Source organism: Camarhynchus parvulus, chromosome 18 (assembly GCF_901933205.1).
Source record: "Camarhynchus parvulus chromosome 18, STF_HiC, whole genome shotgun sequence".
Lineage (NCBI taxonomy): Eukaryota > Metazoa > Chordata > Aves > Passeriformes > Thraupidae > Camarhynchus > Camarhynchus parvulus.
The window spans coordinates 5,309,096-5,334,110 of NC_044588.1; the positions used below are offsets into that span (position 1 = coordinate 5,309,096).

General features: G+C 58.0%; 2 protein-coding genes across 2 annotated transcripts in view; both read right to left on the minus strand.

Annotated features, from left to right (window-relative positions):
- Positions 1 to 5,372: 5,372 nt before the first annotated feature.
- On the minus strand, positions 5,373 to 13,661 carry ENDOV (endonuclease V). Its single transcript, XM_030962033.1, has 9 exons — positions 13,583 to 13,661; positions 12,935 to 13,106; positions 12,608 to 12,742; positions 12,200 to 12,239; positions 12,001 to 12,113; positions 11,825 to 11,893; positions 11,155 to 11,283; positions 6,861 to 6,946; positions 5,373 to 6,392 (listed from the first exon to the last, which is right to left on the minus strand). The coding sequence occupies exons 1-9, from the start codon at positions 13,618 to 13,620 to the stop codon at positions 6,365 to 6,367; spliced, it is 810 nt and encodes a 269-aa protein (XP_030817893.1). The 5' UTR covers positions 13,621 to 13,661; the 3' UTR covers positions 5,373 to 6,364.
- Positions 13,662 to 13,750: 89 nt separating this feature from the next.
- RNF213 (ring finger protein 213) overlaps positions 13,751 to 25,015 on the minus strand; it is a 46,187-nt gene continuing 34,922 nt past the window's right edge. Inside the window, exons 46-66 of the mRNA XM_030962173.1 lie at positions 24,569 to 24,779; positions 23,570 to 23,760; positions 22,847 to 22,975; positions 22,560 to 22,664; positions 22,056 to 22,298; positions 21,299 to 21,380; positions 20,702 to 20,736; positions 20,289 to 20,383; positions 19,796 to 19,955; positions 19,297 to 19,477; positions 18,476 to 18,570; positions 17,947 to 18,198; positions 17,613 to 17,745; positions 16,967 to 17,050; positions 16,478 to 16,658; positions 16,162 to 16,363; positions 16,001 to 16,078; positions 15,506 to 15,703; positions 15,171 to 15,260; positions 14,885 to 15,063; positions 13,751 to 14,341 (exon numbers count right to left, since the gene is read on the minus strand). Coding sequence (XP_030818033.1) covers positions 14,188 to 14,341; positions 14,885 to 15,063; positions 15,171 to 15,260; positions 15,506 to 15,703; positions 16,001 to 16,078; positions 16,162 to 16,363; positions 16,478 to 16,658; positions 16,967 to 17,050; positions 17,613 to 17,745; positions 17,947 to 18,198; positions 18,476 to 18,570; positions 19,297 to 19,477; positions 19,796 to 19,955; positions 20,289 to 20,383; positions 20,702 to 20,736; positions 21,299 to 21,380; positions 22,056 to 22,298; positions 22,560 to 22,664; positions 22,847 to 22,975; positions 23,570 to 23,760; positions 24,569 to 24,779 — 3,078 coding nt within the window. The 3' untranslated portion in view covers positions 13,751 to 14,187. The remainder of the gene's footprint in view (positions 14,342 to 14,884; positions 15,064 to 15,170; positions 15,261 to 15,505; positions 15,704 to 16,000; positions 16,079 to 16,161; positions 16,364 to 16,477; positions 16,659 to 16,966; positions 17,051 to 17,612; positions 17,746 to 17,946; positions 18,199 to 18,475; positions 18,571 to 19,296; positions 19,478 to 19,795; positions 19,956 to 20,288; positions 20,384 to 20,701; positions 20,737 to 21,298; positions 21,381 to 22,055; positions 22,299 to 22,559; positions 22,665 to 22,846; positions 22,976 to 23,569; positions 23,761 to 24,568; positions 24,780 to 25,015) is intronic.

A 25,015-nucleotide genomic window follows, 5' to 3' on the forward strand; every position in this document is an offset into this window, starting at 1 on the left:
CACTGGAACCTGCCCCCCAACACCCGGTGGGGCGGGACAACCCCACAGGGCCACGGAGGCGCTGATTTATTCCTTCTGGAAAGCGGAGCAGGACCCCAGGTGCCCCCAGTGCTGGTGCCCCCCCGCTCACACCTCTCTAGCCCCCCAAAGCCTCCCCGTGCCCGGGCACCGGGCGGTTTCGGGCACCGATGTTGGATTTGGGATGGGCTGTGCTCCACTGCTGGCCTCCCTTCTGCTCCCTGCCCAGCCCCCGTGTGTTGGGCCATCGAAATTCATGAGCTCTGTGGAAAGGCTGGGACAGGAGCCCCGGGCCGGTGGATCACGGCGATCCAGGGCTGCCCGGGACCCCCAGCCCCGCCTGCCTCGCACTGCCGACACCCAGGGCCCTTCCCCAGGGCTGGGGCAGGGGCAGCGCCCCCGGCACCTCCTGCTGCAGCGCTGCTGCCCTTCCCAACCCGGCCTCGGGAGCAGCTCCTGCTGCCTCCCTCTCTCCCCTCGCCCCTCCCGGCGCAGTTTGGCAGAGCCCGGGCGGGAAGATGGGGAAAGGAAAGGAAAGGAGCCTATTTCCAGCCATGGATGGAATGTGGAATTCATCCACCTGCGGTCGGAGGCGTCAGGAGGCTCGGGGCGGCCGCAGGGACCGCACAGACCTGCCTGACCGGGGGGTTCGGGGGGGCTCGACTCAGAGGTGGCACCAGGAGGGGCCGGGATGTTGTCCCCAAGGGACGGGGATGTCCCCAATGGACGGGGATGTCCCGCGGGTGGGGCAGAGCCCGGCTGCAGTCCTGCCCTGCCTCGGCAGTTCAGGCACGAGCGAGAACCACATCGAACTAATTGGATCCCAGTTTACCGCAAACAAAGAGAAGGCAGGTGACATTTACCTAGCGGAGTAATTGATATCCGAGTAATTTGTCGGAGTAACCTCATTACACGCCAGCTGGATTTCCACACCCTCCCAATCCCACTCATTACAAACAAGGTTTGTGTGTTAATCGGAGCGCTTTAATCACGGCGCTGCCCACCATCCCTCCGGCAAGCTACAAAGCCGCCAGATTTATCACAGACTCTAAACACTCTCCCAAGGATCGCTGGGGATTTTAGAGCAGGCAGCGCTGCTCCACGGGAAAACAGCGGGTATTTATCCCTGGAGCGATGCGCGGGGCAGAGCCGGTTCTGGCACCACCTCTCCTCCCTTCCCGCAGGCTGTCCCTCCATCCGCGGCCCGGCTGATCGCCTCCTCCTCCTCCTCCTCCTCCCCACACAGGCAGGAGCTGTTCCCTCGCCAGACACGCGGCTCCAGTCACAACACGAGCCGGGAGCCGCTCGGCGGAGCCTCCCACGCGGGGAGCGCGGCGCTCCCGGAGCCCCAGGAACGGAGAGAGCCCCGGCCCCGCGCGGGAGCTGCGGGGAGCCCCACGAACCGAGCCCCACGAACCGAGCCCCGGCTCCGAGATGGAGCTGCGGGCATCCCCACGAACCGAGCCCCACGAACCGAGCCCCGGCTCCGGGATGGAGCTGCGGGCATCCCCACGAACCGAGCCCCACGAACCGAGCCCCGGCCCCGCGCTGGAGCTGCGGGCAGCCCCACGAACCGAGCCCCACGAACCGAGCCCCGGCTCCGAGATGGAGCTGCGGGCAGCCCGGCGCTCTCGGAGCACAGCCCCGCAGCAGTCTGAATTGCTGCTACCATAGTCCAGAGTAAGGAAGCAAAGAGGATCTTTGCACAATAACTACAGATGCTTTGTTCAGCGGCACGGTGAGATGGTCGGGTCCCAGCACCCACACACAGAGGGTCTCGCTTTCTCTCTATGGGGCCTGGGGGAGGACCCTGGTCCCGGGGCCAAACAGGGAATAGGGAAGGTGTGGCTCAGGAACAGACATAGGAACGGGGGAAGGAGCCCATGGGGTCTAACAGCTTTCTGAGGGAAGCTCCTTGTGTCTCCCTAGAGCAGGGGATGCCCCCAGGGTGTCCGCACAGCCCCACGAGCAGAGCCCGGCTCCGAGCAGTGACCAGCTGGGCTGCACAGGCACAGGCACGTCGTGCCAGGCAGGCGGGCCAAGAAAAGCAGGAGAAAGCGTGTTCCTAAGGAAACATCCTGCACCGAGCCCCCGAGGCGGGAACCAGCCCAGGAATTAATCACGGGCTGCCTCCATAGCCTCGCTTCGTGGTTTCAAAGCTGATCCGGCTGCCGGGGTGGGGACAAAGCGCTCCCAGCGTGTCCCCATGGACGGACCCAGCTCATGGGGGACCCCCAGAGCATCCGTGGGTGCACCCCCGAGAGCAGCCACCCCCTGCACCTCTGCTCTGCCCCCTCCTCCTGCAGCCCCGGGGTCTCAGGGCCGGCTCTGCTCAGCATCAGCGGCTCCTTGGCTACCAAAACTCCACCCAGCAGCCCAAGAGGGGCAGGGAGCAGCTTCCAGCCCCCCAACAGCAGAGATCTGTCGCCCCATGGATTTGCTGCCTTGCTTTGGGCTGAGCCCTGCACAAGCTGCTCCATCGCCCTAATGACACAGCTCATAATCATCTCATTTGCTATTAATTTGCTTGTCAAGAGAAATTCCACTCATTTGCTTTTAATTAATGGGGCCTTAAAATAAAGCCGGGGGGGCTGGCGGGGCGCTGGTGAGAGGATCAGGGAGGATCAACCAACACCAACAACGAGAAGAGCAGTTGGGGAGAGAACTATTTATAGGACAAAAGGAAGGGGAAAATTAAAAAAAAAGGACAAAAGGACAAAAAAAAAAAAGGAACCAAAAGCCCTGCAAGGGAGCGATGACGTTCCCCAGCTCCCTCTGCTCACCCGGAGCCACCACATCCAAGAGGCCTCAGCTGCCACGGGAGGGAGGGAGCAGCACTAAAACCGCCCATTTAGAGCCCAAAGCTGGGGAATGCTCGGAGACCCAGGGGACACAGCTGCCCCTGACAGCGCCACAAACACCAAAGGCTCCAGGAATGGGGGGAGAGAGGGGCTCAGCTGCTGGGCACATCTCCACAGCCAGGGCATGCACCCCGAGCTGCAGCTGGACCTGGTTTGGGGAACCAGGAGGGAAAGAGCCCCTCCTAAACCCTCCCAACCGAGCCAAAGGGAATGGGGGGCAGGGAGGGGGGAAATCCCAGTGAAACACTTCCCCCGTGCTCGGCAGGAGCGTCCCAAAATGCAAACCCTGAGTCACAGGAGCTCAGACTGCACAGGCAGCACCTACACTGCCACAGGCTCCAGACACGGAGGTGGGAGCTCATCCCACCCAGCCTCAGGCACCTGGCACGGAGCTGCTCAGCCAGACCTCCTCAGAAACCACGGCACAAACGGAACTGCATCCTAAAGCAGCTCCTCTCCCTCTCCTGGGACCAGGACAAACAAGGCAGGTGCGGGGATCCTCCTTGCTGCTCTCCAGGATACAACAGGGGGAGCAGATCCAGAGAATCTGCAGCAGAGCCATTCAGCACCTGGGAGTCGGGAATCCAAGCCCAAAGCAGTTCTGCCCCGGTTTGCCGTCCCTGGGCAGCCCCAGCCCCACAGCTCGTTCCCCAGCACCGAGCCCTGAGGCGCCTCCACCCAGCCAGCCCCAGGTGGAAATGGTGAGAGAAAACCCCCTGGTGATAACAGGAGGATTTACAACCAGTCAGAATAACCATTCTCTGATTCCCAGCATCTTCACACCCAGAAAAGCCAATTTCCAGCAAACAGCGAGTTAAAAAAGACAAGCCACGTTCGAGTTTATTTCGAAGGACACTCAAGCTCCAGTCTCTGAGTTTCTGTTAAGAGGTTTCAAGCATTACAAAGCGATTTTCCCTTCCCAGGGTTATAAACCAATTAGATAAAGACCAAGTTAATCCCTTATTGTGTCCAAAGAGCCACAAGCAGACACCAAACACAGAGATTAGTCCCTTCCTTTAGGAAGGACTAAACTGCCACGTTTGGGCAGCTGGGAGAGCATCCCAAAGCCCAAAGGCAGAGCACAGAGCTCCAGCAGGGCTGCACGGGGCTGCCGGGACTCTGCAGCACCATCCCCTCCCAAAGCCTCCCCAGCGACTCACCCAGAGTCACCGGAGCTTACCTGGGCTCGGGAGGAGGAGTTCAGAGCCTCACCAGAGGGAACCTGGGGCAGTGATGCAGAGCTGGGGTTTATGCTGGTTTTTTTTTATTATTTTTTCACCTGATTTTCCCTCACCCCCCAGGCAGAGGCAGCTGGGGGGGCTCAGGCCAGCCAAGGACAGCAGCGTCCCCTGCCCTGCATCCCTCACAGGCTGAGCACACAGACCCTCCATGGATCACAACACCCAGATCCCAGCAGGAGCACCCGGAGACAGACCCTGAGCAGCCACAGCCTCACATTCCTGTCTGAGCTGGGCTCAATTCCTCCCCTGACCGGCCCACCCCAAAGCTCCCATTGTCAAATACCAACCAGAAGCACACAAAAAGCCACCAACAGATGAGGGATTAAACCCACAGACATTAAACATGAGATGAAAGGCAGACACTCACCAGGGCAGGAGAGGCCACAGCCCCACACTCTGAAGGTTCCCCTGCTCTGCCAGGGACATCCTGGAGGAGCTGCTCCCCTCAGAGCCAAATGAGGAGCCTCATTCAGCACACCTGGGGTCAATGTGGAGGAGCCTCATTCAGCACACCTGGGCTCAACCTGCACTGGGAGTGCTGTCACCCACAATTTGGGATGAGCCAGGGATGACCCTGGGACCTCCCAGCACAGGCCAAATCAGAAACCCAGACGATTCCCCTGGTGTTCTGCCACGAGCTCTGGGAAGGAGCTGTCCCCTGCCCCTCGTGCCTGAATCTGTGACACGCTTTAGGACACTGTCCCCATGGCCAGAGAAGCCACTGGATTGTGTGGGGCTGGAATGAGGAATGAACTGATCCCTGCTGGCTGTGGCTGTCCCCACCCTGCTCCCTCAGGCCATGGCAGAGGAGGCTCTGTGTCCTTGCAGGGAGGGGACACGGCTGTCCCTGTGTCCCCTGCCACAGCCAGCACCAGGCACGAGCCCAGTGCTCCATCTGCCCCAGCCCTCAGGATCAGAGGAGCAGCTTCCTCTGTGGTTTTCCCTTGCAGGCTCTGTCCACCCACAGACAAACCCTGGTGGGAAGCAGCTCTGAGGGTTCCAGCAGAGGTGGCTCCTGTGCAGGGCTGGGAGCTGCAGCTTTGGCTTCTAAAACCTGTCAGAAAGGCTTTTGAGGGAAGTGCCCTTTCTAAAACCTGTCAGAAAGGCTTTTGAGGGAAGTGCCCTTTCTAAAACCTGTCAGAAAGGCTTTTGAGGGAAGTGCCCTTTCTAAAACCTGTCAGAAAGGCTTTTTTGGGAATGCCCTGCCAGTGCCTGTCCCCAGCACTGCCAGGACAGCCCCAGAGCTGCCCCTGTCGAGCCCAGGGTTTGTCACTTCCTCCCTTTCCCCACCTGGTTCAGACCCAACACAGCAGAGGCACAACGGGCTGGGCTTTGTCCTCCCCACCCAGAGCAGCTCCAAGACAGGAAAGAACAAATTTGTACAACAAATTTATGCAAAATGGAGGTTAAACAGCCCACATGGGCCTGACCTGAGCATCCCTCCCCACCCCCAGGAAAGCATCCTTCTTCCTCTTCAGGCTGGAGTCTTCACAGCCACACCAGGATCTCCCAGGGCACCTTCTGCTCCTGCTGCTCCTCAGAACAGTCAGGAACCACCTGCCAGGACCCCACACCTTGGGAGCAGCCTTGGTCCTGCAGGCTGGATGAGGGTTGAGGATGATTTGGGCACAGAAACTCTGGGCTCTGCTCCTCAGGTTGAGCTGGGGCTGGGCCAGATCTCCAGCCTGGGATTTGGGCACCTGAGCACTCTGTGTGCCAGGAATGACCTCCCCATGCTCCTCAGAGGGAGGGTTCCTCCCATCCTTTCCCCTGAGATGATCCTTCCTCCAGAAGAGCTGGGCAGTGGGGCTGCTGCTCCCCAGGGATGTGCAGGGGGAATGGGAGAGCCCAGGCTGCAGGGACAGGGGGAGCTGCTCCAAAAGCAGAGGGAAAGGAGGGCTCTCAGAGTGCCACAGAGTGTGGTGGGACACACAGGCTGGCTCTGCAGTGGCAGCCTCAGCAGCTCTGTAAATGAGCCCCTGCAGCTGCACAAGGACTCCAGTGAGGTGCTGCAAACTCACACGTGAGCTTTGCTTACACAAAGACTTTAACAGCACTCGAAAAGAACCCTGAGAAATTCACTGCAAGGATTCTCCCTGAGCAGTGGCTGGTGCTGTGCTGTGGGACACAGCCTGGCACAGCTGTCCCCAGGGTGGCACTGGGCTCCTGCACCCAGCAGGACCCAGCCTTGGTGCAGGACAGGACCAAGAGAAGAGAAGCTCTGCACTTTCTTCTGGCACCAGACTAATCCTCCGATTCATCCTCCTTTTTGCTGCAGGGATAAAAATGAGAAAGTAGGAAATAGTTTTACAAAAAGTAGAAGCCAACAGGCACAAACAACTGGCACTTGGTGAGCTTGAGCTCCTGCACCCCAGGGGCAGATTTAATCCTGAACTGACACCCACTGGCCTACCTTATGTAAGAGTGGGGGACTCTGACCCTCCCCAAGGCCTGGGGCCAAAAGCAGCTCCCTGTAGGTATTTCTGTCCCCCCTCAGGTCACACCTGTGGGCGTTAGGGCTTTGCTTATGAGCAGGGCTGAAAAAAGAGCAAATCCCTGCTGCCCTTCCCCAGCTCAGGACAGCGTGCGTGGCAACGTGGCCACAGGGAGCAGGAATCACCTTCTGCAGGCTGCACATGTCCTCACCTCCCACTGAGCTCACCCTGTTACCCTGCCTGTACCCTTAATGCCATTACTGCAGCTCATGCCACCAGCAGATGCCCTCTGCCCACACACCCACCTCTCTGGGCTGGCAGGCACAGCCTCCAGCCCCTCCACTGGAGCACAGGGCTGCCTCCGAAGGTACTCCCTGGACCTGATGTCAGCCTGGAACAAAACAGGAAAAGGAGTGAGCATGGGCTGAGCAGCCTGGCTGCTACCCCAGTGTGCCCATCCACCCTGCTGTCAGCACATCCCACCAGGAACACCGGGTGGCTCAGCAAGGAGAGCACCAGCCACCCCCCAGGAACTGTCAGAGAGTGCTGCTGGGCACTCACTGGGTGTGCCTGCCCCCACCCTGAGGGGCTTGCTCAGCCCTCCAGTGCTGCACGACACCAGCAGCAGACCCTTGATGCCACCACAAGCACATCCCGGGCTCCTGGACAACTTTGAGGCAGTTGATTTTTACAGTCCTTCAAAGTTTTTCCTCTTTTAGAAACTTCAGTGCCATTTCCGAGCAGCTGCTGTGCCCACCTCAAAGGCACAGTGTCTCTCCCCACCTACAAAGCAGGATGTGACCTTCCCAGCTGGAAAAGCTTCACAGTGTCTGGTGACGAGCTCAGAAACTGGGTTAACACATCCCTGGGGACTGTCCTTGAAGCAGTGCTGCTCTCCACCCCGTGCTGCTCCCCGGGAGCCTCTCGTGCAGCCCCCAGGCCCTTGGTGGAGGCTGTGCCTGCTGCTGGAACCTGCTCCACAACTGCAGAGCCTCCTGCCAGCTGAGAAGGAGAGAGTTACATAAGGGGTGGTTTGTTTGGGAGATTTTTTTCCCTCCTCTCTATAATTGGACAGTTTCATAACCAAACTGACAAATAACTTTGATCACTCTTCAGGATAAGCGATTACGTGATGGATTTTATAACCAGGGAAGGAGGCTGCTCAATGGTCCCCACGGGCACAGCAAGGAGCAGCAGGCACAGCTACCAACTATTTTTCTAGGGAAGAAAAACCCCAAGCACATTCTGCTGAGAACATCAGCTAGTGCTTGATGAGGTGGCAGTTCCCAGGCAGGGCTCACTCCTAGCACAGCACTGGAGTCAGCTTAAGGTGGTGATTAACCACAGGCTAATCAATAAGATGGATCACTGCCCAGCAATAATCCTCACAGATTTGGGCTATTTTCAGAGGGGATGAGTGCTGCCCGTGGAAATGCTGCTTTGCCTGTTACCTGAGGGGCCAGGGTGGTCCCTGGGCACAGCAGGCTTGGAAGGGGTGCCCCCAGAGGCACCAGTGACTGCTGCCCAGTCCCAGAGGAGAGGCTGCTGCCTTGTCTCATGCTCCTGAGGGCAAGTGTTCAGCGTTTCACAGAGGGTGACCTGCAGGCCTGCCCTTCCTGGTGGGCTGGAGCACCCCCAGGCTGTGCCAGCCCAACCCCCTGGGCACCCAGGGGCAGCTGAAGGAAGCAGCAAGTGAGCAGGAGGCTGGGCAGAACCTGACCCAGAGAGAGCAGAGCAGGCTCCTGGTGCAAGCCTGGCAGCTGCAGAGTGGGCACAGGGATCTGGGAATGAGCAGGGTGCACCAGGGAGGGCTCTCACCTCTGCCAGGAGCAAGGGCAGCTCTCTCAGCAGGGCCTGGGGCTGCTCCAGGGCCACTCAGGCTGTGCTGGTTGCTCTGGGATGGCAGCCCCATGCAGGGCCTCACCAGAAGCACAGCTCTGCTGGCTGGGCCTGGCACGTGGAACAAGGAGTGAGTGGGATGTAAATACTGATTGCAGGTGACAAGGGCAGCTCATCCCCCTGCTTCCTCCGAGATCTCACTTCTCTCATCTGCACCACAGCCAGCTCCTTGGCAGCACAGCCACGCTGTGGGCTGAATGCAAATGGAACCCTGCTGCTCCCTGCCTGGGTAATGTGCATTCCTGGGAAGCACCACATCCCCTGGAGCAGGAGCCTGAGCTCCCACAGCAGCTGCACTGCACATGCTGCCCTCACACAAACCCCAGGAGCTGTGCAAAGCTGAGCTCTCACAGACCATTTCATTTCCAGGCCTGCCAGAACTTCCAGACCAGCACCTGGTGATCCACAGGTCTTTCCTGACACTGGGAAATCTGTAAGCACTTCTCCTATCAGGTCTGCAGTTTCTGGAGATGTACCATGGCAAAAAGGCCACACCAGCCACCCATGGCAGGATTCTCCACAGCCTCCTACTTCCTAACCCCAGCTGCAGGTGCTCAGGAGCTGAGGCTTTCAGCCCTGCCTGTGCCAAGAGCTGTGGCAGTCACACACGGAGGAAGCAGAGCAGGGACAAGTCCCATGGACAGGTTTAAGTGTCCTCATCTCCTGCCATCCCTCTAGAGTAAACACACGCTGGATTTTTCATCTCTCTGTAAGAAAAGTGATAATAATTCATTCCATCACTCCAAGAAAAAGGTCACAGGGAACTGGAAGAGTCTCCGAACATGAGCAAATCCTGGAGATGGCTGGAAGGGAAATGAGGGTGATGAAAAGCTCCAAGACACCTTTCTGTTTCCAAAGGGAATGCTTCTCCCTTCCCTTTGAACACGCAGACTGCAGAGCTGGCTCGAGCTCTGCAGAGGCATCTGTCCCTGGCTGGAGCAGGTTACATAAGGAGCTCCAGCAGCCTCCTCCAGTCTGGCAGGTACTGGGGCTGAGACTGGGAACTGCAGCTCTGCTCTGGACACCCCAGGGCTTGCTCTGCTCCAAGGAGTTAAGACTTTGGGGTAGTTTATGAGCAGATCCCAGTTCCAGGGAACACTGCAGCTCTGGAGCAGCAGGGTCACCCAGCACTGCCCCCGGGGCTGCTCAGGTGGGCACACGCCTGATCCCCCCAGGCTGGCACAGCAGCGATGCCAAGGGGCTGTCCCAGGGCACTGCTAGGGACAGGGACACCCTGGGGTCACTCCTGGCTCTGGGCTGTGGAGCCACCAACAGCACAGTGACCTCAGGCACAAGGGAAGCACTGGCCAGGCCAGAAGTCCCAGAGACTTTGAGCTTCTCCAGAGCCTTTCCCCGAGTTGTGCTGCGATTGCAAACCAGCCAAGGCTGAGCCCCGGTGGCAGCTGCAGCCCGGTGACAGTGATGCAGTGCTGTCACCTGCTGGCTGCTGCCTCCGTGCGGCAGCGGGAGAGGCCCAGAGGAGCAGCACTGCGGCCGTGCTGGGCTCCAAGCACCCGGGAAAGCTGCACTGCCGGCTCCTGGGGATGAACAGCAGCATGGCAGGAGCTGCCTGCAGCGAGCAAGCAGGGCATCAGTCAGGGCAGGGCTGGCAATGCTGCCGGGCACTGCTCAGGACAACGGGCCTGGCAGGATCAGTGAGCACCACCAGGGGAACTGCCCAGCAGGAGGGGGCCCGGCACAGGAGGGGCAAAGGGAGGCTCTGAGCAGCCCAGGGCTCGGCAAACCCTGCCCCGGGGGTGCTGTACCTGCCCCAGGGGTGCCGTACCTCCCCGGGGTGCCGTACCTGCCCCAGGGGTGCCGTACCTGCCCCAGGGGGGCCGCACCTGCCCCAGGGGGGCCGTACCTGCCCCAGGGGGGCCGCACCTGCCCCAGGGGTGCTGTACCTGCCCCAGGGGTGCCGTACCTGCCCCAGGGGTGCTGTACCTGCCCCAGGGGTGCCGTACCTGCCCCAGGGGTGCCGTACCTCCCCGGGGTGCCGCACCTGCCCAAGGGTGCCGTACCTGCCCCAGGGGTGCCGCACCTGCCCCAGGGGGGCCGCACCTGCCCCAGGGGGGCCGTACCTGCCCCAGGGGGGCCGCACCTGCCCCAGGGGTGCCGTACCTGCCCCAGGGGTGCCGTACCTCCCCGGGGTGCCGTACCTGCCCCAGGGGTGCCGTACCTGCCCCAAGGGGGCTGTACCTGCCCCAGGGGTGCTGTACCTGCCCGAGGGGTGCTGTACCTGCCCGAGGGGTGCCGCACCTGCCCCGGGGGTGCCGTACCTGCCCGAGGGGTGCCGTACCTGCCCCGGGGGTGCCGTACCTGCCCCGGGGGTGCCGTACCTGCCCCAGGGGTGCCGTACCTGCCCGAGGGGGGCCGCACCTGCCCCGGGGTGGCTGTACCTGCCCGAGGGGGGCCGTACCTGCCCCAGGGGGGCCGCACCTGCCCCGGGGTGGCTGTACCTGCCCCGGGGGTGCTGTACCTGCCCCGGGGGTGCTGTACCTGCCCCAGGGGTGGCTGTACCTGCCCCGGGGGTGCTGTACCTGCCTGAGGGGTGCTGTACCTGCCCCAGGGGGGCCGTACCTGCCCGAGGGGTGCCGTACCTGCCCCAGGGGTGCCGTACCTGCCCCAGGGGGGCTGTACCTGCCCCAGGGGGGCCGTACCTGCCCCAAGGGGGCCGCACCTGCCCCGGGGGGGCCGTACCTGCCGGATGGGCTCCGGGATGCGGAAGCGGCAGCAGGCCCTGACCAGGGACACGGCCGTGCCCAGGCTCACCCGGTGCCCCACGGACACGTACAGGGGCCTGGAGCTGTTGCTGTGGCTCCGCAGCACCTGGGCAGCCAGAAAGGAGAGATCAGGCACTGGAGAGGCTCGTTTGAACACACACACACAGGGGCAGTGGAGCTGGGAGGCAGCTGGAGCCCTGGGGTGGGGTGGTGGCTCTGTGTTTGCAGCTCCCAGCCTTCCTGAACACCTTCCCCATCCCAATATCTCCTGTCTGTCCCCGTGGCCCTTCCCAGATGCCCGAGGCTGCTCTGGGATGCAGGAGCTGTGCCAGCCCAGGCTGACAGCACCCACAGGAAGAGTCTCCCAGCTGCCTGTTCCCGCTCTGCTCTGAATCAGCCGCTCCCAGCCCGATGCTGGGGAGCTGCCAGGGAACTGGCACCTCTCCCAGGCTGCAGCTCACCATCCGGGCTGCTGGAGCACCTCAGTGCCACAGCCACGGACGGGAATGCTCCCAGCACCCGAGCTGCCAGCTCCCTACAGCCACCTGAGCTCTCAGGAAGGGGCCAGCAGTGCCTGTTCACACCTGCAGGGCATCACTGAGACAGCCCCAAGGTGGAGAGGGACAAAGGGCCAAGTGACAGCTTACCATGCCCAGGACCTTCCCCGAGGTGCCTGTCAGTGGGAACGCCTCTCCTGACCTCTGCAGGGAACGAACCTAGGGATAAACACACACACATCAGCTCATTAGCACATCGTTGTAGGTGGCTGTCCAAATTCCCCTGGGATGTGAAAAAGCAGAATCAAATCCCAGCCTGGCCTAACCTGCTCCTTGTGCAGCTCATCCCTGACCAAGCCATCCACGTGCAGGAGGTTCTTGGCCACGCCAATGCATGGCAGGTCTGTCAGGACTCCGAGGTGACAGGCTATGCCAAATTCTGCCAACAAGGAGCCACTGTAGCTGCGGGACACCAGGGAACAGGAACGCCAAGGAGCAGCACAGGGCTCTCCAGGAACAGCCTACCTCTGGGATGGAGCAGGCCATTCCCATCCACCAGAAGCACCTGAAAAAGCCAAAGTAGAAATGTCATTTCCTGGGCACTGAGAGCACTCTGAGGAGCAAGCAGGGCTCTGGGGGAAGCAGGAATCTCTCTTGGTTCCTCAGTTCTCCCTGTAAGGCTCCTCCTGACTGCCTGACCCTGAAGCAGCAGCAGTGTGGGACTGGCAGTGCCCAGCACACACCATGGGCTCCCACTGCCACGGGAGGCCTGGCTGCTCCCAAATCCACATCCCTGCTCCCCAAGGAAAGGGAATGGATGCTCCAGCACAGCTCTGCCTGTGCCTCTCCCGCCCCAGCAGCTCGGGCTCCGGAGGGAGAACACCTTCCCTGGGATTCTGCAGCCCAGCCTGGGACAAGGGAAGCACAGCACACCTGAGGCTGGAGCTGGGGCTCCTCCTGCTGAAGTCTCTGCACGGCTTCCACCAGGACAGGCACCTCTCGGAAGGCCAAGAACCCGGCCACGTACGGGGCAGTGACGGGCACCATGCGGCAGTCCTGGTACAGCACCTGGGGCAGCCAGGGACACCCCCACTGTCCCAGGTGCTCCAAGCCGCGTCCAGCCTGGCCTGGGGCACTGCCAGGGATCCAGGGGCAGCCCCAGCTGCTCTGTGCCCCTGTGCCAGGGCCTGCCCACCCTCTCAGTGAGCATTCCTCCCCATATCCACCTCCCGCCGCCCCAGAGCCCCGGCCGGGTGGTACCTCGAGGTCCGGGTAGCTGAGCACGACCAGGGAGGCGCAGGCACGGCTCTCGTCCCCCTTGCTGTAGGACAGATCCACGCCTCCCACTCTGTGCAGCCCCGAGAACTGCGGCTCCTTCTGCCACGGCTCGGTGTCCTCCTCCAGCACGCTGGCCCTCAGCCGGGCCTGCTCCCTGCGGGCCGGCCGCGCTCACAGCGGGCCGCTCCCCGAGCCCCGTCCGGAACCGCGGGGAGCCCCAGACCCCAACCGGGGAGCCGCAAACCTCAACCGGGGAGCCCCACACCCCAACCGGGGAGCCCCACACCCCAACCGGGGCGCGGAGCACCAGCGGGTCGTGCCGACGGTGCCCGTGCCTTGTGGGGACGCCGTGCCGGGCAGCCCCGAGCCCCGTTAGCGCCCCCAGCCCCGGCCATGGCCGCAGCCCCGTTACTGCTCCCAGAGGCGCCGCCGGGCGGTCCCTGCCCGTCCCCCGTAACCGCTCCCAGCCCCAGCCCCGTTACCGCCGCCGGGCGGTTCCCGGGCCCTGTCCCAGCCCGATCCCCGTAACCGCTCCCAGCCCCGTTACCGCTCCCGGCGGCGCCGCCGGGCGGTTGCCGGGCCCTGTCCCAGCCCCAGCCCCGTTACCGCTCCCAGCCCCAGCCCCGTTACCGTTCCCAGCGGCGCCGCTGAGCGGGGGACGCGGCCATGGCGGCGCCGGGCCCGCCCGTCCCGCAGCGCCGCCGCTCCCCGGAAAGCGCGGCCGGGCGCGGCCGTTCCGGGCCGGCGGCACCGATGCCAGCCCCGATCGCGGAAGGAGCCGGGAGCAGCCGCGGGAGCTGAACGAGTTTATTTAAGGGGAGGGGAAGGGAGGGGAGAAGGCGGCCGGGCCGGGCCGAAGGCAGCGGAGCAGCCGCGGCCCTCAGGGCTCCCTGTGCGGGCCCCGCCGCAGCGCGGGCACCGGGCAGGAGCCGCCTCTGCAGCCAGCGCAGAAAGGCAGCCTGGAAAACATCAACCCTGCCCCGGCAGGACGGCAGCATGGCTTGTAAAAAAAGTCCTTCATGTTCCTCCGGTGGCTCTGGAGCTGTGGTGATCCAGGGTTCGCAGCAAGCTGCTGGGTCTGTTTCACCCTCCTCCTCCACGGCCACTCTTCACATCAGGTGTAAAAACAACAACAACCCCAAACCCAAAGAACAACCAACAAGCCCCAAACAAATGCCCAAAGAGTGGCAGAAGCCCTGACACGGTGTTGTGGCAGTCCCTGGCAGGGCTCTGTCCTAACTGTCCCTGTGCTCCCTCTTGAAGACAGCAGCTGCTTTCCAGGTACCAGCGGCATGAGACAGAAGAATCTCATCTGGGAATGTGTCTTCCAGCTCCGGAGCTAATTCAGAGTCTTTGTCTTCAAGGTAAGGCAAGAGTGATTCCTTCAGGCTGGAAGACAGAGCAGAGTGGCATTAACAGCTAAAAAAAAACCCCTCAAGTTCCACAATATGAGTGCACTGCACCACCTGAAATACTCGATATCCACAACTGAACAGATCTGTGTAGTGAGAAGGGTTAAGGAGCCAGGTGGAGGCACAGAGCCCAGTGAGGGCAGGCTGCAGGGCAGAGCTGAGCTCTGGGGCTGAGCTGTGCCTATCCCTGAAGGCTGGCCTTGAGCACCAGGAAGATTTTTTTCCAGCCTTAATGAGTTTGTGATTCTGTTATTATTTTATCCAAGTGCCTGCAGAAGTGCTGGTGTTTGTGCCCTGGCCAGCAGCTCCTGGAGTGTTCCAGCAGTGTCCCCAAGAGAGCCTGTGTGAGATGGAAGTGACACCTGCCAGAAATGGGTGTGGATATTCCAAGTGCTGCTGCCTGGGCTGTGTCCCCCAGGCCATGCATGTGCCAAGGGAGTGTTCCCACTGTGTGCATGCTCAGAGGCAGAGAAGCTTCACTTAACAACAACTGTGGTGGCTTTGGGCGTGCAACTCCTACCTCCAGGTGGGTTTGAATTCCTGCACAGCCTGGACACGTCTCAGCTTCAGGATGATCATTTCATGGAGTTCCTGCAGGAAGGTTTCCAGCCTGGAGTGGACCAGGAAGGTGTGCAGGAGCTTGGCAAGCTCTGGGGTGAGCTCTTCTTTGTAGTCTGGACTGACATCTGCAAAAGGATCCTGAAAATGCAGCGAGGGGAGAAAAAACCCAAAGACACATTTGAGCAGCTGCAGGCAGAGCAGGGCAGGGCAGAGGAGCTCACACAGAGGAGCTGGGGGTGCCATACCCTGCCGAGGCGCAGCAGCTGCTCGGATTTGTGGGCACACAGGAGCTGCCACAGGGCCATGCTGTGCCTGAGCTGGCACCGTCTGAGGGCCTGGAAGAGAAGGACAGCTGTGGATGTGAGGGGTGTCCTTGGAGCCCGTCCCAGCCGGCCCTGCCCAGGAGAGCCCAGCACAGAGCTCATCCAGCCCTCTCACCCTTCCCCAGCTGCCCTCAATAATCCAGTTTTTGACACCACAACAGGCAGAGGGAAAGTGAGAGGGCTCTGTCACACAGGCTGGATTTAGCATGAACCAGATTTTACCTCACAAGAGCCTGAGCTTTGCCCTCAGGACTCACCTGCAGCACGTGAGGGTTTGTCTGATCCCCCATCTGCAGAACTTGCTCAATGTACTCAGTGAGCAGCATGTCAGCGTTCTCGCCAGCCATGGCCAGGAAGCCCAGGGTGATCTCAGTGAGGGACAGGGCATCACACACATCACTGTAGGACTGCAGCTCCCCACTGATCATGTTCATCACAGAACTGGGCAGGGCACTCTGAAAACCACAAAGTCACAGTTGATATTGTTTTAGAGCCATTCCTTTTTCTGTTCCAATTGCTCAAGTCAAGGAAGACAAGAGAGCCCCAGATTTAGGAAACTGAAATGCTGAACTATTTCAGCATTTCCCTTCTCTTTGTAAATCCTGACTGACAGCACAAGGCCAGATTGCAGGCACCCAAGGCATGCTAAGAAATCAGCAGGCAAGCTTTGGATGGACAAGGCAAGGCACAGAAAACCCTTGGAAAAGCAGGGATTTCATGCTTGCCCTGGTTCCTGCAGAGCAGAAACCCACCTGCTCCAGCTTGTTCCTGACATCACTGAACAGCTGCTCGTAGTTCCGGTCATGTCTGTGCACCAGGGTGGGGATTCCCTGTCAGGAGAGAAACCCAAGGATATAAACCATGGAATGCTGCCCCCAGAGCCCTCCTGGCTGCACAGCCCTGCCCCTCCTACCGTCAGCGTGATCAGTGGCTTCCCCTGCAGGAACTTGCTGACAACTTGCTGCTGGATCCTCTCCAGATCAAAGTCCTGCAAGGTCTCCCCTCCCTTCTCCATGCTGTACTGGCAGTTGGACAGGATCAGAGGGAGCAGGTCCCTCTCCACCTCGTAACTGATCAGGTGCAGGTCGGCCACTTCCGAGGGGCTCACCAGGTACCTGCAGGGAGCAAAGGGCCCGTGCTCAGAGGGAGAGGCCTCTGGGGAGCAGGGCAAGCTGCCTGAGAGGGAGCAGGGGATGCAGCAGAGCCCAGGGAGCGGGGCAGCAGCACACCTGTCATCCTCCTTGGTGTGCCTGTGGACAGAGTGCACCAGGTCGTTGTGCAGCCCGATGAGGTAACTGGCCAGAGCTGTGGAGCACAGCCCCAGCCCCTGGCGCCGCGGCAGCAGCACCTCCAGCCTGCTGTCCAGGCTCAGCTCAGCATCACAGTAGCCTTTGGGCAGCTTGATTTCCCCTGCAATACAGACAGCAGTGTTTGAGGAGGCCCAGAGCCAGCCCAGGCTAGCCAGGGCAGGAGGAGGTACTGAGCTGAGAAAAGCCATGCACTCGGTGTTAGGGACAAGCACAGAAGGGAACAAGTTCAGGTGAGAAGAGAAACAAGTTCAGGTCAGAATACTACAACAGGGAAACAAATCCCTCCCCTTGTACCTACATTCTTAAAATTCAATGGCCAAGCCCAGCTTTGAGGCTATGCCTCAGCATCAGTGATGGGAGGAACCTGAAATCAGAAAGAGGAGCAGGGCTGGGAAAGAAGCTGCTCACCATTGGTGTCCAGGGAACTTCTCAGCTTGTTCCAGACAGACAGAAACACGTTCACTCTCCTCTCTAACAGGTTCCTCATCACATCTGAGAAACAACAAAAAGAAAAATCCATGAAACACCTATTCCTGGTGAAACTCTCCAATACAGGGATCTTCAGAGCACACCGCTGAACTCCAGGCAACTGCTCAAGAGACTAAACAGACACCAAACACCTTTCTAAAGGTATCAAATGGAGTCATTGGCTCAGTTTGTTACTTTTCCATTATTTCTGCTCCTGCATGACCTTTATGTACTTTTCCATAAGTACTTAAAAGCATCAGTAATTGTACTTAAAAACGATTGAAGGAGTTGCCACAAACTTCATGAAAGGAAGGGAAGAACATTCATTCCACTCTTTAGGCAAGCCCTGCTCTAGGGCTGAGCTTAAAATGCCCACAGAAGCACTGCTGCACTGCATAGAGCTCCCACCCCTCATAAAAAATCTCCTGTACTTAATTCCCTTCAAAGTCATCTGGTAACTTTTCCAACCCTATCCAAGTCTCGTTTGGGTGAGAGTTAAAAGGAAAAGGTGAGTTTCCCCTTCACTTTCAACTGCACAATCCAACACTTTCTGTATCATTAATTACAACTTTGGCAGTCTCCTCACCTGAGTGGGGTTCCCTGAGGAATTCCCTGATGGAGCAGTGTTTGATCTCTGCTGTGTTCTGGAATTGCCTCACCAAATCTCTCTGCAGAGCCAGAATCTCGGGTAGGAATTTCACCAGCCTCAGCTCATTTTCCTGGAAGAGGAAAAGGAGCCTGTGGGTAAGGCTGTGCTTGGACACACCAGTTGGGAATACTTTTATGGAATTACTTCTTAAATGTTTAAAAGACAACAATCTCTTCCGTGTTCATTCTCAAGATCATAGCAAGTACTGAGGTAATCCAAACGTGGTTTAGTCCTGGGTAGTGCCAGGCTCTTAGCCCTGTGCCAGCCCCACCTTCTGCAGGAACTTCCAGAGGAGAGGGACGGTGTCCTTGGCATTCTTCTGCTGCACAACGTGGCCCAGGTTCTCCACAGAAACCCTCCTGCGGCAGCTCCACATCTTGGAGTGGTGGACATGGCTGTCCCCTGGCAGCTGGGACAGGAATGCAGCTGGGTCCCCATACACTATCTTCACTATGGGGTTGGAGGAGATTCTTTCATCCTCTTGGATCTGGCGGTTCAACTTGAGAAGCTTTTTATCCAAATCCTGCATTAAAAGAATAATAAATTATTGGATATTGTGAAATACCTTCAGCTGAGCTAAGCCATTTCTGCTTTTCCAGCTATACAGACTCATCCCAGTCTCAGGTTCCCATTTCCCCAGGTAGAACAAAGGTGGCTAATCCTTAACCTGCAGCTGTGCCATGGATGGGCTGGCTTTAGGAATAGCCAGGTGAAAAGTGTAGCACAGATATTACAGCACATCAGATTTCCAGTGGAGTTTGAACTGCTCAGCTGCTGACTCTGTATAGCAGATTTCTCACCTCCAATTCAGGAACAATAATTGTGTCTGCAACAATTTCTTCCCATTTGTTTCTCTTCCCCTTGGTGGACAGAAACTCATCAAAGTGCACCAGCCCTGCAACAGGAATATTTCACCTCTTACATCTGCAATATCTCAGTGAAAAGAAAGCACAGATTCACAGGTGCTAGAAGTTAACTGAGTATCTTGGTCCAGCTGAAGAATGACATCCAAACATCACACAGTGATCCAGGTTTCAGGAGCTTCATGTGAATGATGGGGACATTTACACAACTCCTTCATAACCCCAGAAATCTTGAACAGGCTGTCCAAGGTCAGACCATGGTCAAGGACAGAGTGAAGCTTGCAATACTGACTGGTGCTGTCCCACACTCACAATATGGGCTATTTACACCGTAATGCCTCTGTGTCACAGTGACTCCAGAGCCCACCATGAACCCCCACCATGCCATCCCTCTTCTCCCAAAGAGCTTCTGGGAGTGACTGAGAGGCAGCACAGAACAGGGATTGCACAACAAGCTGCTGTGCTGGGAGAGCAGCCCTGCTCAGGAGCTGCAAGCTCTGCCCATCTGTCATGACACTGTTTTGTCAATAATTCATTTTCAGAGCTATTGACTGCACCAAGCCTTGCAAACCCCATGTCCTCGACTGAAATAAGCAAACAGCCAAAAATTCTTCCCTCCCTACAGTAAGAAGCTTCAAACTCTCTATTTTCCTCTTCAGCTCACTGCTGCTGTTGGAAGGGGTTTATCAGCAAGGTGGCTGCATGGCCACAGCCCCTCAAACACAGCCCCACGTGTGACAGGACGGGGCTTTCCTTACACTGGCCTGGCTGCTGCTGGGGGGCCTGCAGGAGCCTGCTGAGCACCAGGTGCAGGATGTTGATCGTGTCATCCACACTCTTCCCCAAAATCCTGGTCAGCTGTGCCAAGTCCTCCTGAACGTGCTGCTGCAGGAAGCTCACCACGTCGTTCACTGCTGGCTTGATCATCCTTCCCAGGGACTAAAGACAACAAAGGCAAGAGTTGAACACAGCCAAAAACATCCAGGGAAGCACAAAGCACACCGAGCTCTGTCCTGGCAGGCACCCCCACCTGGGGGATTCCTGCTACCTGTGCCCATCAAGGCAGGGCTGGGTGGATGTGCCTGCATGGAAATGAGGAATTAACCAAAATCCCTCCTGGGCAAGGAGGGAGGGAATTTGGGTCTTGCATCCTGACAGACTGCCCTGGCCACTTGGCAGTGTGATGAAAAGGACCAGCAGCACACAAAGGGCCCCCTACATTCTGTGTGACCACTTGGAAGCATTTCTGGAAGATACCTGAGGGTCTCTGGAGGCTCCCAGCAGCATGGACAGGTGGGTGAGCAAACGGAGCAGCACAAAGACCACGGGGGACACGCCCCTGTCAGACATTCCCAGTGTCCTCCTGTGCTCAACATCTCCAAGGATGTGGCCAGTCTGAGTCCTGTCCTCATGAATGCTGTAGGAAAGTGCATATATGGTTTTATTTTACCTAGACAAAAACCACACAAGACATCTCTGATACCCAGCAATGCCTTTTTGACCCATAATATCTTTGAATGCCATAAAAGCTGCCAATTCAAAGTGCCACAGGGGAGTGAGGCTTCCAGTCAGTTTTGTGCACAGAAAAGCAAATTTATTTGGTTTTGCTGCCTGATTACCCTTGCTTGGACATCCCCTGCTTACACCTTCCAGAGAGCAGCATGAAGTGCTTGGTACCTCTGGCCTTTGAGGGCACCACAGGCTAGTCCTACATCATTTATCCCTGCAAAGGCATTGCAGCAGAGCCCACCTGGACTTATGGAAGCCCTGCACGGGTTTGTGGTTGGTGCCTCCAATGGGGACGTGGCAGTCGGGACAGCGGCTCGTTTCCATGGGGAGCCCACACTGGGAAAAGCAACAGGAGAACACTGAGTTCCAGAGCAACAGCCTCTCCAGCAGACAGAGGGAATGAAACAAAAATCCAACCTCTAAGTGGTTAATTCAATCCCTGCTACAAACTGGGCCCCTGCCTGATGTTTCCCAATCTGTGGTATAAATGCTAGAGGTATTCTAAATTTTACATTACAACAACAAAACGATCAATAATATCGAGTTTAGAAGAGGAACTCTGTGCATCAGAACACTCAAATCAGTAAACAAAATAAAACAGTTTATTGTTGAAACCTTTGTCTGGTTAAATACCCACCAGTCCCAAATTCTTACCTCTCCCACAGTGGATAAGTGGCCATTTGGACATTCTGTGAAGAGAGAAACAAACAGGACAGTATTCTCAGACAGATGTATACAGTCCCTGTTATCCCCTTTCACGGGTGCCATCATCCTGGAGCAAGAAACATGCTGAAGATCTAATCAAAAGCCCGGACTACCCCAAAGCCCAAAGGACCAACAGGCCCATGCAGGAAGCCAAGGAATTTTTCAGTGCTGCTTCTCCTTAAGAAACAAGGAATGAAAGCCTGACAGATTCTGCTGCCGAGGGCAGGAATGCTCTCACCCCCCCTTCCCTGCAGCAGGAAGGTCCAGCTGGGGGAAGCAGAGACAAAGCTGGCCAGGAAGGTGGCAGAGTTCTCCTCTCACACCCTCTTTGTGTTGTCTTTGTGCCCCCTCATGCTCTGTGAACAGCTGCAGGCTGAAGACTAAACAGCACTGCATGTCCTTTGGTGCATCACCCACACAAACCATCTACAAATCTGGATTTATCATGGATAACTCGTGCTGAGGAGTGTGTTTGTCCTCACACTTGGAACAGTTTCACTCTCCAAACTCAAGGAATTCCTTCCCCAGGCAGCCAGCAGCACTCACCATACCAGTGCAGACCCTCCATGTCCTTCCAGGTCCTCGCCTGAGCCATCATGTCCTCGGGCATGGTGGGCAGAAAGGAGTGCTGGGGAGGGAAAGGGGAAAACAGTCACAGAAGGATCTGGGAATCAGCTCTGTCCTGCAGCAGCCACTCACTGCGTCTCTGTTCCCACTGGAGAACAAGAGACATCTGAGAGCACAGGTCAGGCAGGTGATGCAGATGCGGATTTTCAAATTCACCTTTGAAAATCTCCTCTTAGAACTGTCAGTATTGTTAAAATCCCCTCTTAGGACTGTCAGCATTATTAAGACTTACACTTGCACCCTCCAGCCATCCTGCAGTGCATTGCTGATGCACCCTGGTGTGTACCAGCGTGTTCCCTCACCCCTTGGGCAGCCAGGAGCAGCAGAGCAGCAGCTCCCCTGCCCGAGGAGCCAGAGCTCTCTGAGCAGGCAGGTCAGCACAGGGGGAGCTGCTCTCAGCCAGAGCTCTCTGAGCAGGCAGGTCAGCACAGGGGGAGCTGCCAGCTGCCCTCAGCCTCGCTCACCCAAATATCAGCAAAGGTATTTGCTTCATCCTGCTCAGGATGGAGAGGTGCCTTGAAAAGATGCCAGAGCTTGGTGCTGTGCTAATTAACCCCAACAGCACTGCAATAATCCCCCCAGTGTTTCACAGCTCAGACTGAGCTGGAGCATTGCTGTTGAGAAAGAGGATCCAGCAGACACAGGCAAGAACCAGGGGTGAGCTCCGTGCCCTCACCTGCATGCTGTGAGGCTGGAAGGCCAGGTTCCTGAGGGGCTGCAGGACCGGGCTGTGCCCACAGAGCAGCACAGCAGCCACGTGCACAGCCATCTCCACCAGGGCTCCCTGCTGGCTGCGGCCCCGCGGCTCCACGGCCAGCCCAGGCAGGGTGTTCCTCACCAGGGCAACTGCAAGGTGCTGCAGCTCAGGGGAATTCAGCACCTGGCAGCTCTGGATGAACTCAATCATTGCCTCCGTTTGCTGAAAGCACAGATTGGAAAGAGCTAAAGCCATCAGGATACTCCCCACCCAAACAAAGAGCGCTGGCAGCTGCTTCCCACCCTGGGTTACCCTGCTCCCAGAACCTCCCCAGCCTGCTCAGCTTGGGCCATCACTCTGGCTGGGGCACAGAACCAAAGCTCCTCCACCACTGATTCAGATCCCCTTCCTCCTTACCCACAAACAGGTTTGTCACAAGCTGCCAAAGGGGAGTGTCCTACCTGCTGCCTGGGGATGTCCTACCTGCTGCCTGGGATGAAGGCTTGGATGCCCGTACAGGGCAGTGACCTCTCGGAAGATGGCCAGGAGCAAGTGGGCAGATTCCAGAGCTGGGGGGCTGCTGGAGGCCTGGGGAAGAAGCAAGGATGTGGCTGGGAACAGGCCAGAGCTGCCCCAGCTACAGTGGGAAAGTAAAGAAAACCTGCTTGAGCACAAGCCCCAGTGACCTCAGGTGCTGGGAACAGACACTGCCCACGGGGACACAGCAGAGCTGGGGCCATGCAGGGGTCTGGGGGAGCACTGGGCTGTACCTCCTGGGCCTCGAGCAGCCCCTGGGCCGTGCCCTCCATCATGGCTCGTCCCACGGCGTCGCGCAGCGCCCGGTAGCGCTCCCCACACACCAGGTACCGGTCGATGTGGTTGGACTGGCTGTGCTGCACCTGCCAAGAGAACAGCCATGCACAGCTCTGGGGACAGCCACCCAGCTGCAGGGGGCACAATCCCCCCTTCCTCCCAAGCCTTGGTGTTGTCTTGATTTTTAAAGATTTTCTAAGCCTTCTGATGTTGACATTCTTGTGACGAACTTTCTCACACACTTTCTGTAAATAACTTCTTGTTTTGCATTCTTTAATGGAAGAGGAGAAATTTGATGGACTTTTAGTTTATCCAGTGTCATTGGAGAGGTGGCACTTTCACCCTCCAACCCACTGTCACTTTTGGAAATCTATAAATGTTGGAGTCAGAAAATAAACTTCTCTTTTCCACCTTGAGAGCAGCAGCGTGTGCACGTTGTGTTATTTCATGTCCTACAGTGACACCCTGGGGCATTTCAGGCTCCCCAGAGCAGCAGCAGCAGCAGCCATGGTGCTGCCAGGACAGACTCCACTCACCCAAGAACCAGGACAAGCCACCTCCCAGCCACTGCCACTCTGGCCCAACCCCAAGAGCCACACAACAGCAGGAACACCCCAAGCAGCACAAAGTGAAGGCAAAGAGGAGACCAGAACCATCACCAGGAGATGTCTCTTGTCTACCTGCTGCAGAATTTCTGCTGGGAACACCCAGCTGAAGCGTGGCTCTGTGACCAGCTTCTGAGCAAACTCCATGCCGTGCTGGCTGGCAATCCTCCTGACCAGGTACACACGGTGCCAGTCATTCCTGGCACGGCTGCAGAACTTCTCCACACTCTCCAGGTAACGCTGCTCGTCCCTCATCTGCTCTGGCTCTGGAGGGGAAAAAAGAGGTTAAAAAACGAGGCAAAAGCACATCTCATCCTGTAAAACTTTTCTGTCTGCCCCAGCTGTAGCGCCAAGTCCCTTTATTAGTACTGTGTTATTAAACAGAAGAACTTCAGAGTTCTCCCTTCCTCAGGTGTTGTCTGGAGCACTTCCTCAGCCAGATTTCAGACAATGATTCATTTCTTTGACAGGGAAGGTATAAACTCGTCAATATAAACTCTTAATCCCTTCTAGCTGTGCAGAGCTCTCATTCATATAAAACAATAACCCTTACAGCAGTCCTGGGGCTCAAGCAGCATTTATGCTTTAAAGTTCAATTTAGTGGGCTCTAAATAAATCTCACTGTTAGCATCAGGAGGATAAAATAAATCTCCTTCTGCAGTAACTACACTGGGGTCACCAGCACAGCCTTGCTACCAGTTACAGAGCACTTGTAACACCGGGTACAGGGCACAGGCATGACTGACACCCCCAAGGAAAAAGGGAATTGCTGCTCTCCTTCTTGGCCATGCACCAGAACATCCCAACTTGTCCTAAACTAGCAGGGCACAGGGCACTGTGTACAGAACAAGGACAGGGTTGCACCAACAGCTACAGGACAGGGCATGCCTGTGTCCCATCAGAACAGGTCCTAGCAGGGCACAGGGATGCCTGTGTCTCACCAGAACAGGTCCTAGCAGGGCACAGGGCATGCCTGTGTCCCACCAGAACAGGTCCTAGCAGGGCACAGGGCACTGCCTGTGTCCAGCCCAGCTGCCCTGCAGGCAGCATTTCCAGCAGAGCAAGCAGACTCACGTGTGTGCTGCTGCAGGTGGAAGATGAGCTCCGCAGCCCTGCCCAGGCACAGGCGCACCTCGGCCACGGCCTGCAGGTACTCCACAGAGGCTTCCTGGGGAGCCCCTCTGCTGCTGCCTGGCAGGTAGTGCTCTGGGAAGGCTCTGGCCTCAGGCACACTGTTCCCATGCCCACATCCCAGGCTGTCCTCTGACTTCTCACACATGGAATCCTAGAGAGAGGGCAGAACACTGGTGAGTGGCAGAGGCACCTCACCCAGCCACCCCTGTGTCCCCATGGCACCCACCTACCCAACCTGGGGGTGCCATGAGCACAGCAAATCATCCCTGCACCCTCCAAACCATCCCTGCACCCTCCAACCCCACTGCCATTGCTCCCTCATCCTAAACCTCTGCCAAACACCATTTCTAGGATGTGCCCCAGCTGTCCCACACTCCCCATGTTTGG

Coding starts and splice junctions, on each gene's coding strand:
- ENDOV (XM_030962033.1), bottom strand. CDS start 13,620: ATGGCCGCGTCCCCCGCTCAGCGGCGCCGCTGGGAACG. Junction 13,107..13,582: donor CAGCGGCGCCGCTGGGAACG/GTAACGGGGCTG, acceptor GCCGGCCCGCAG/GGAGCAGGCCCGGCTGAGGG. Junction 12,240..12,607: donor AGCCCCAGCTCCAGCCTCAG/GTGTGCTGTGCT, acceptor TGGCTTTTTCAG/GTGCTTCTGGTGGATGGGAA.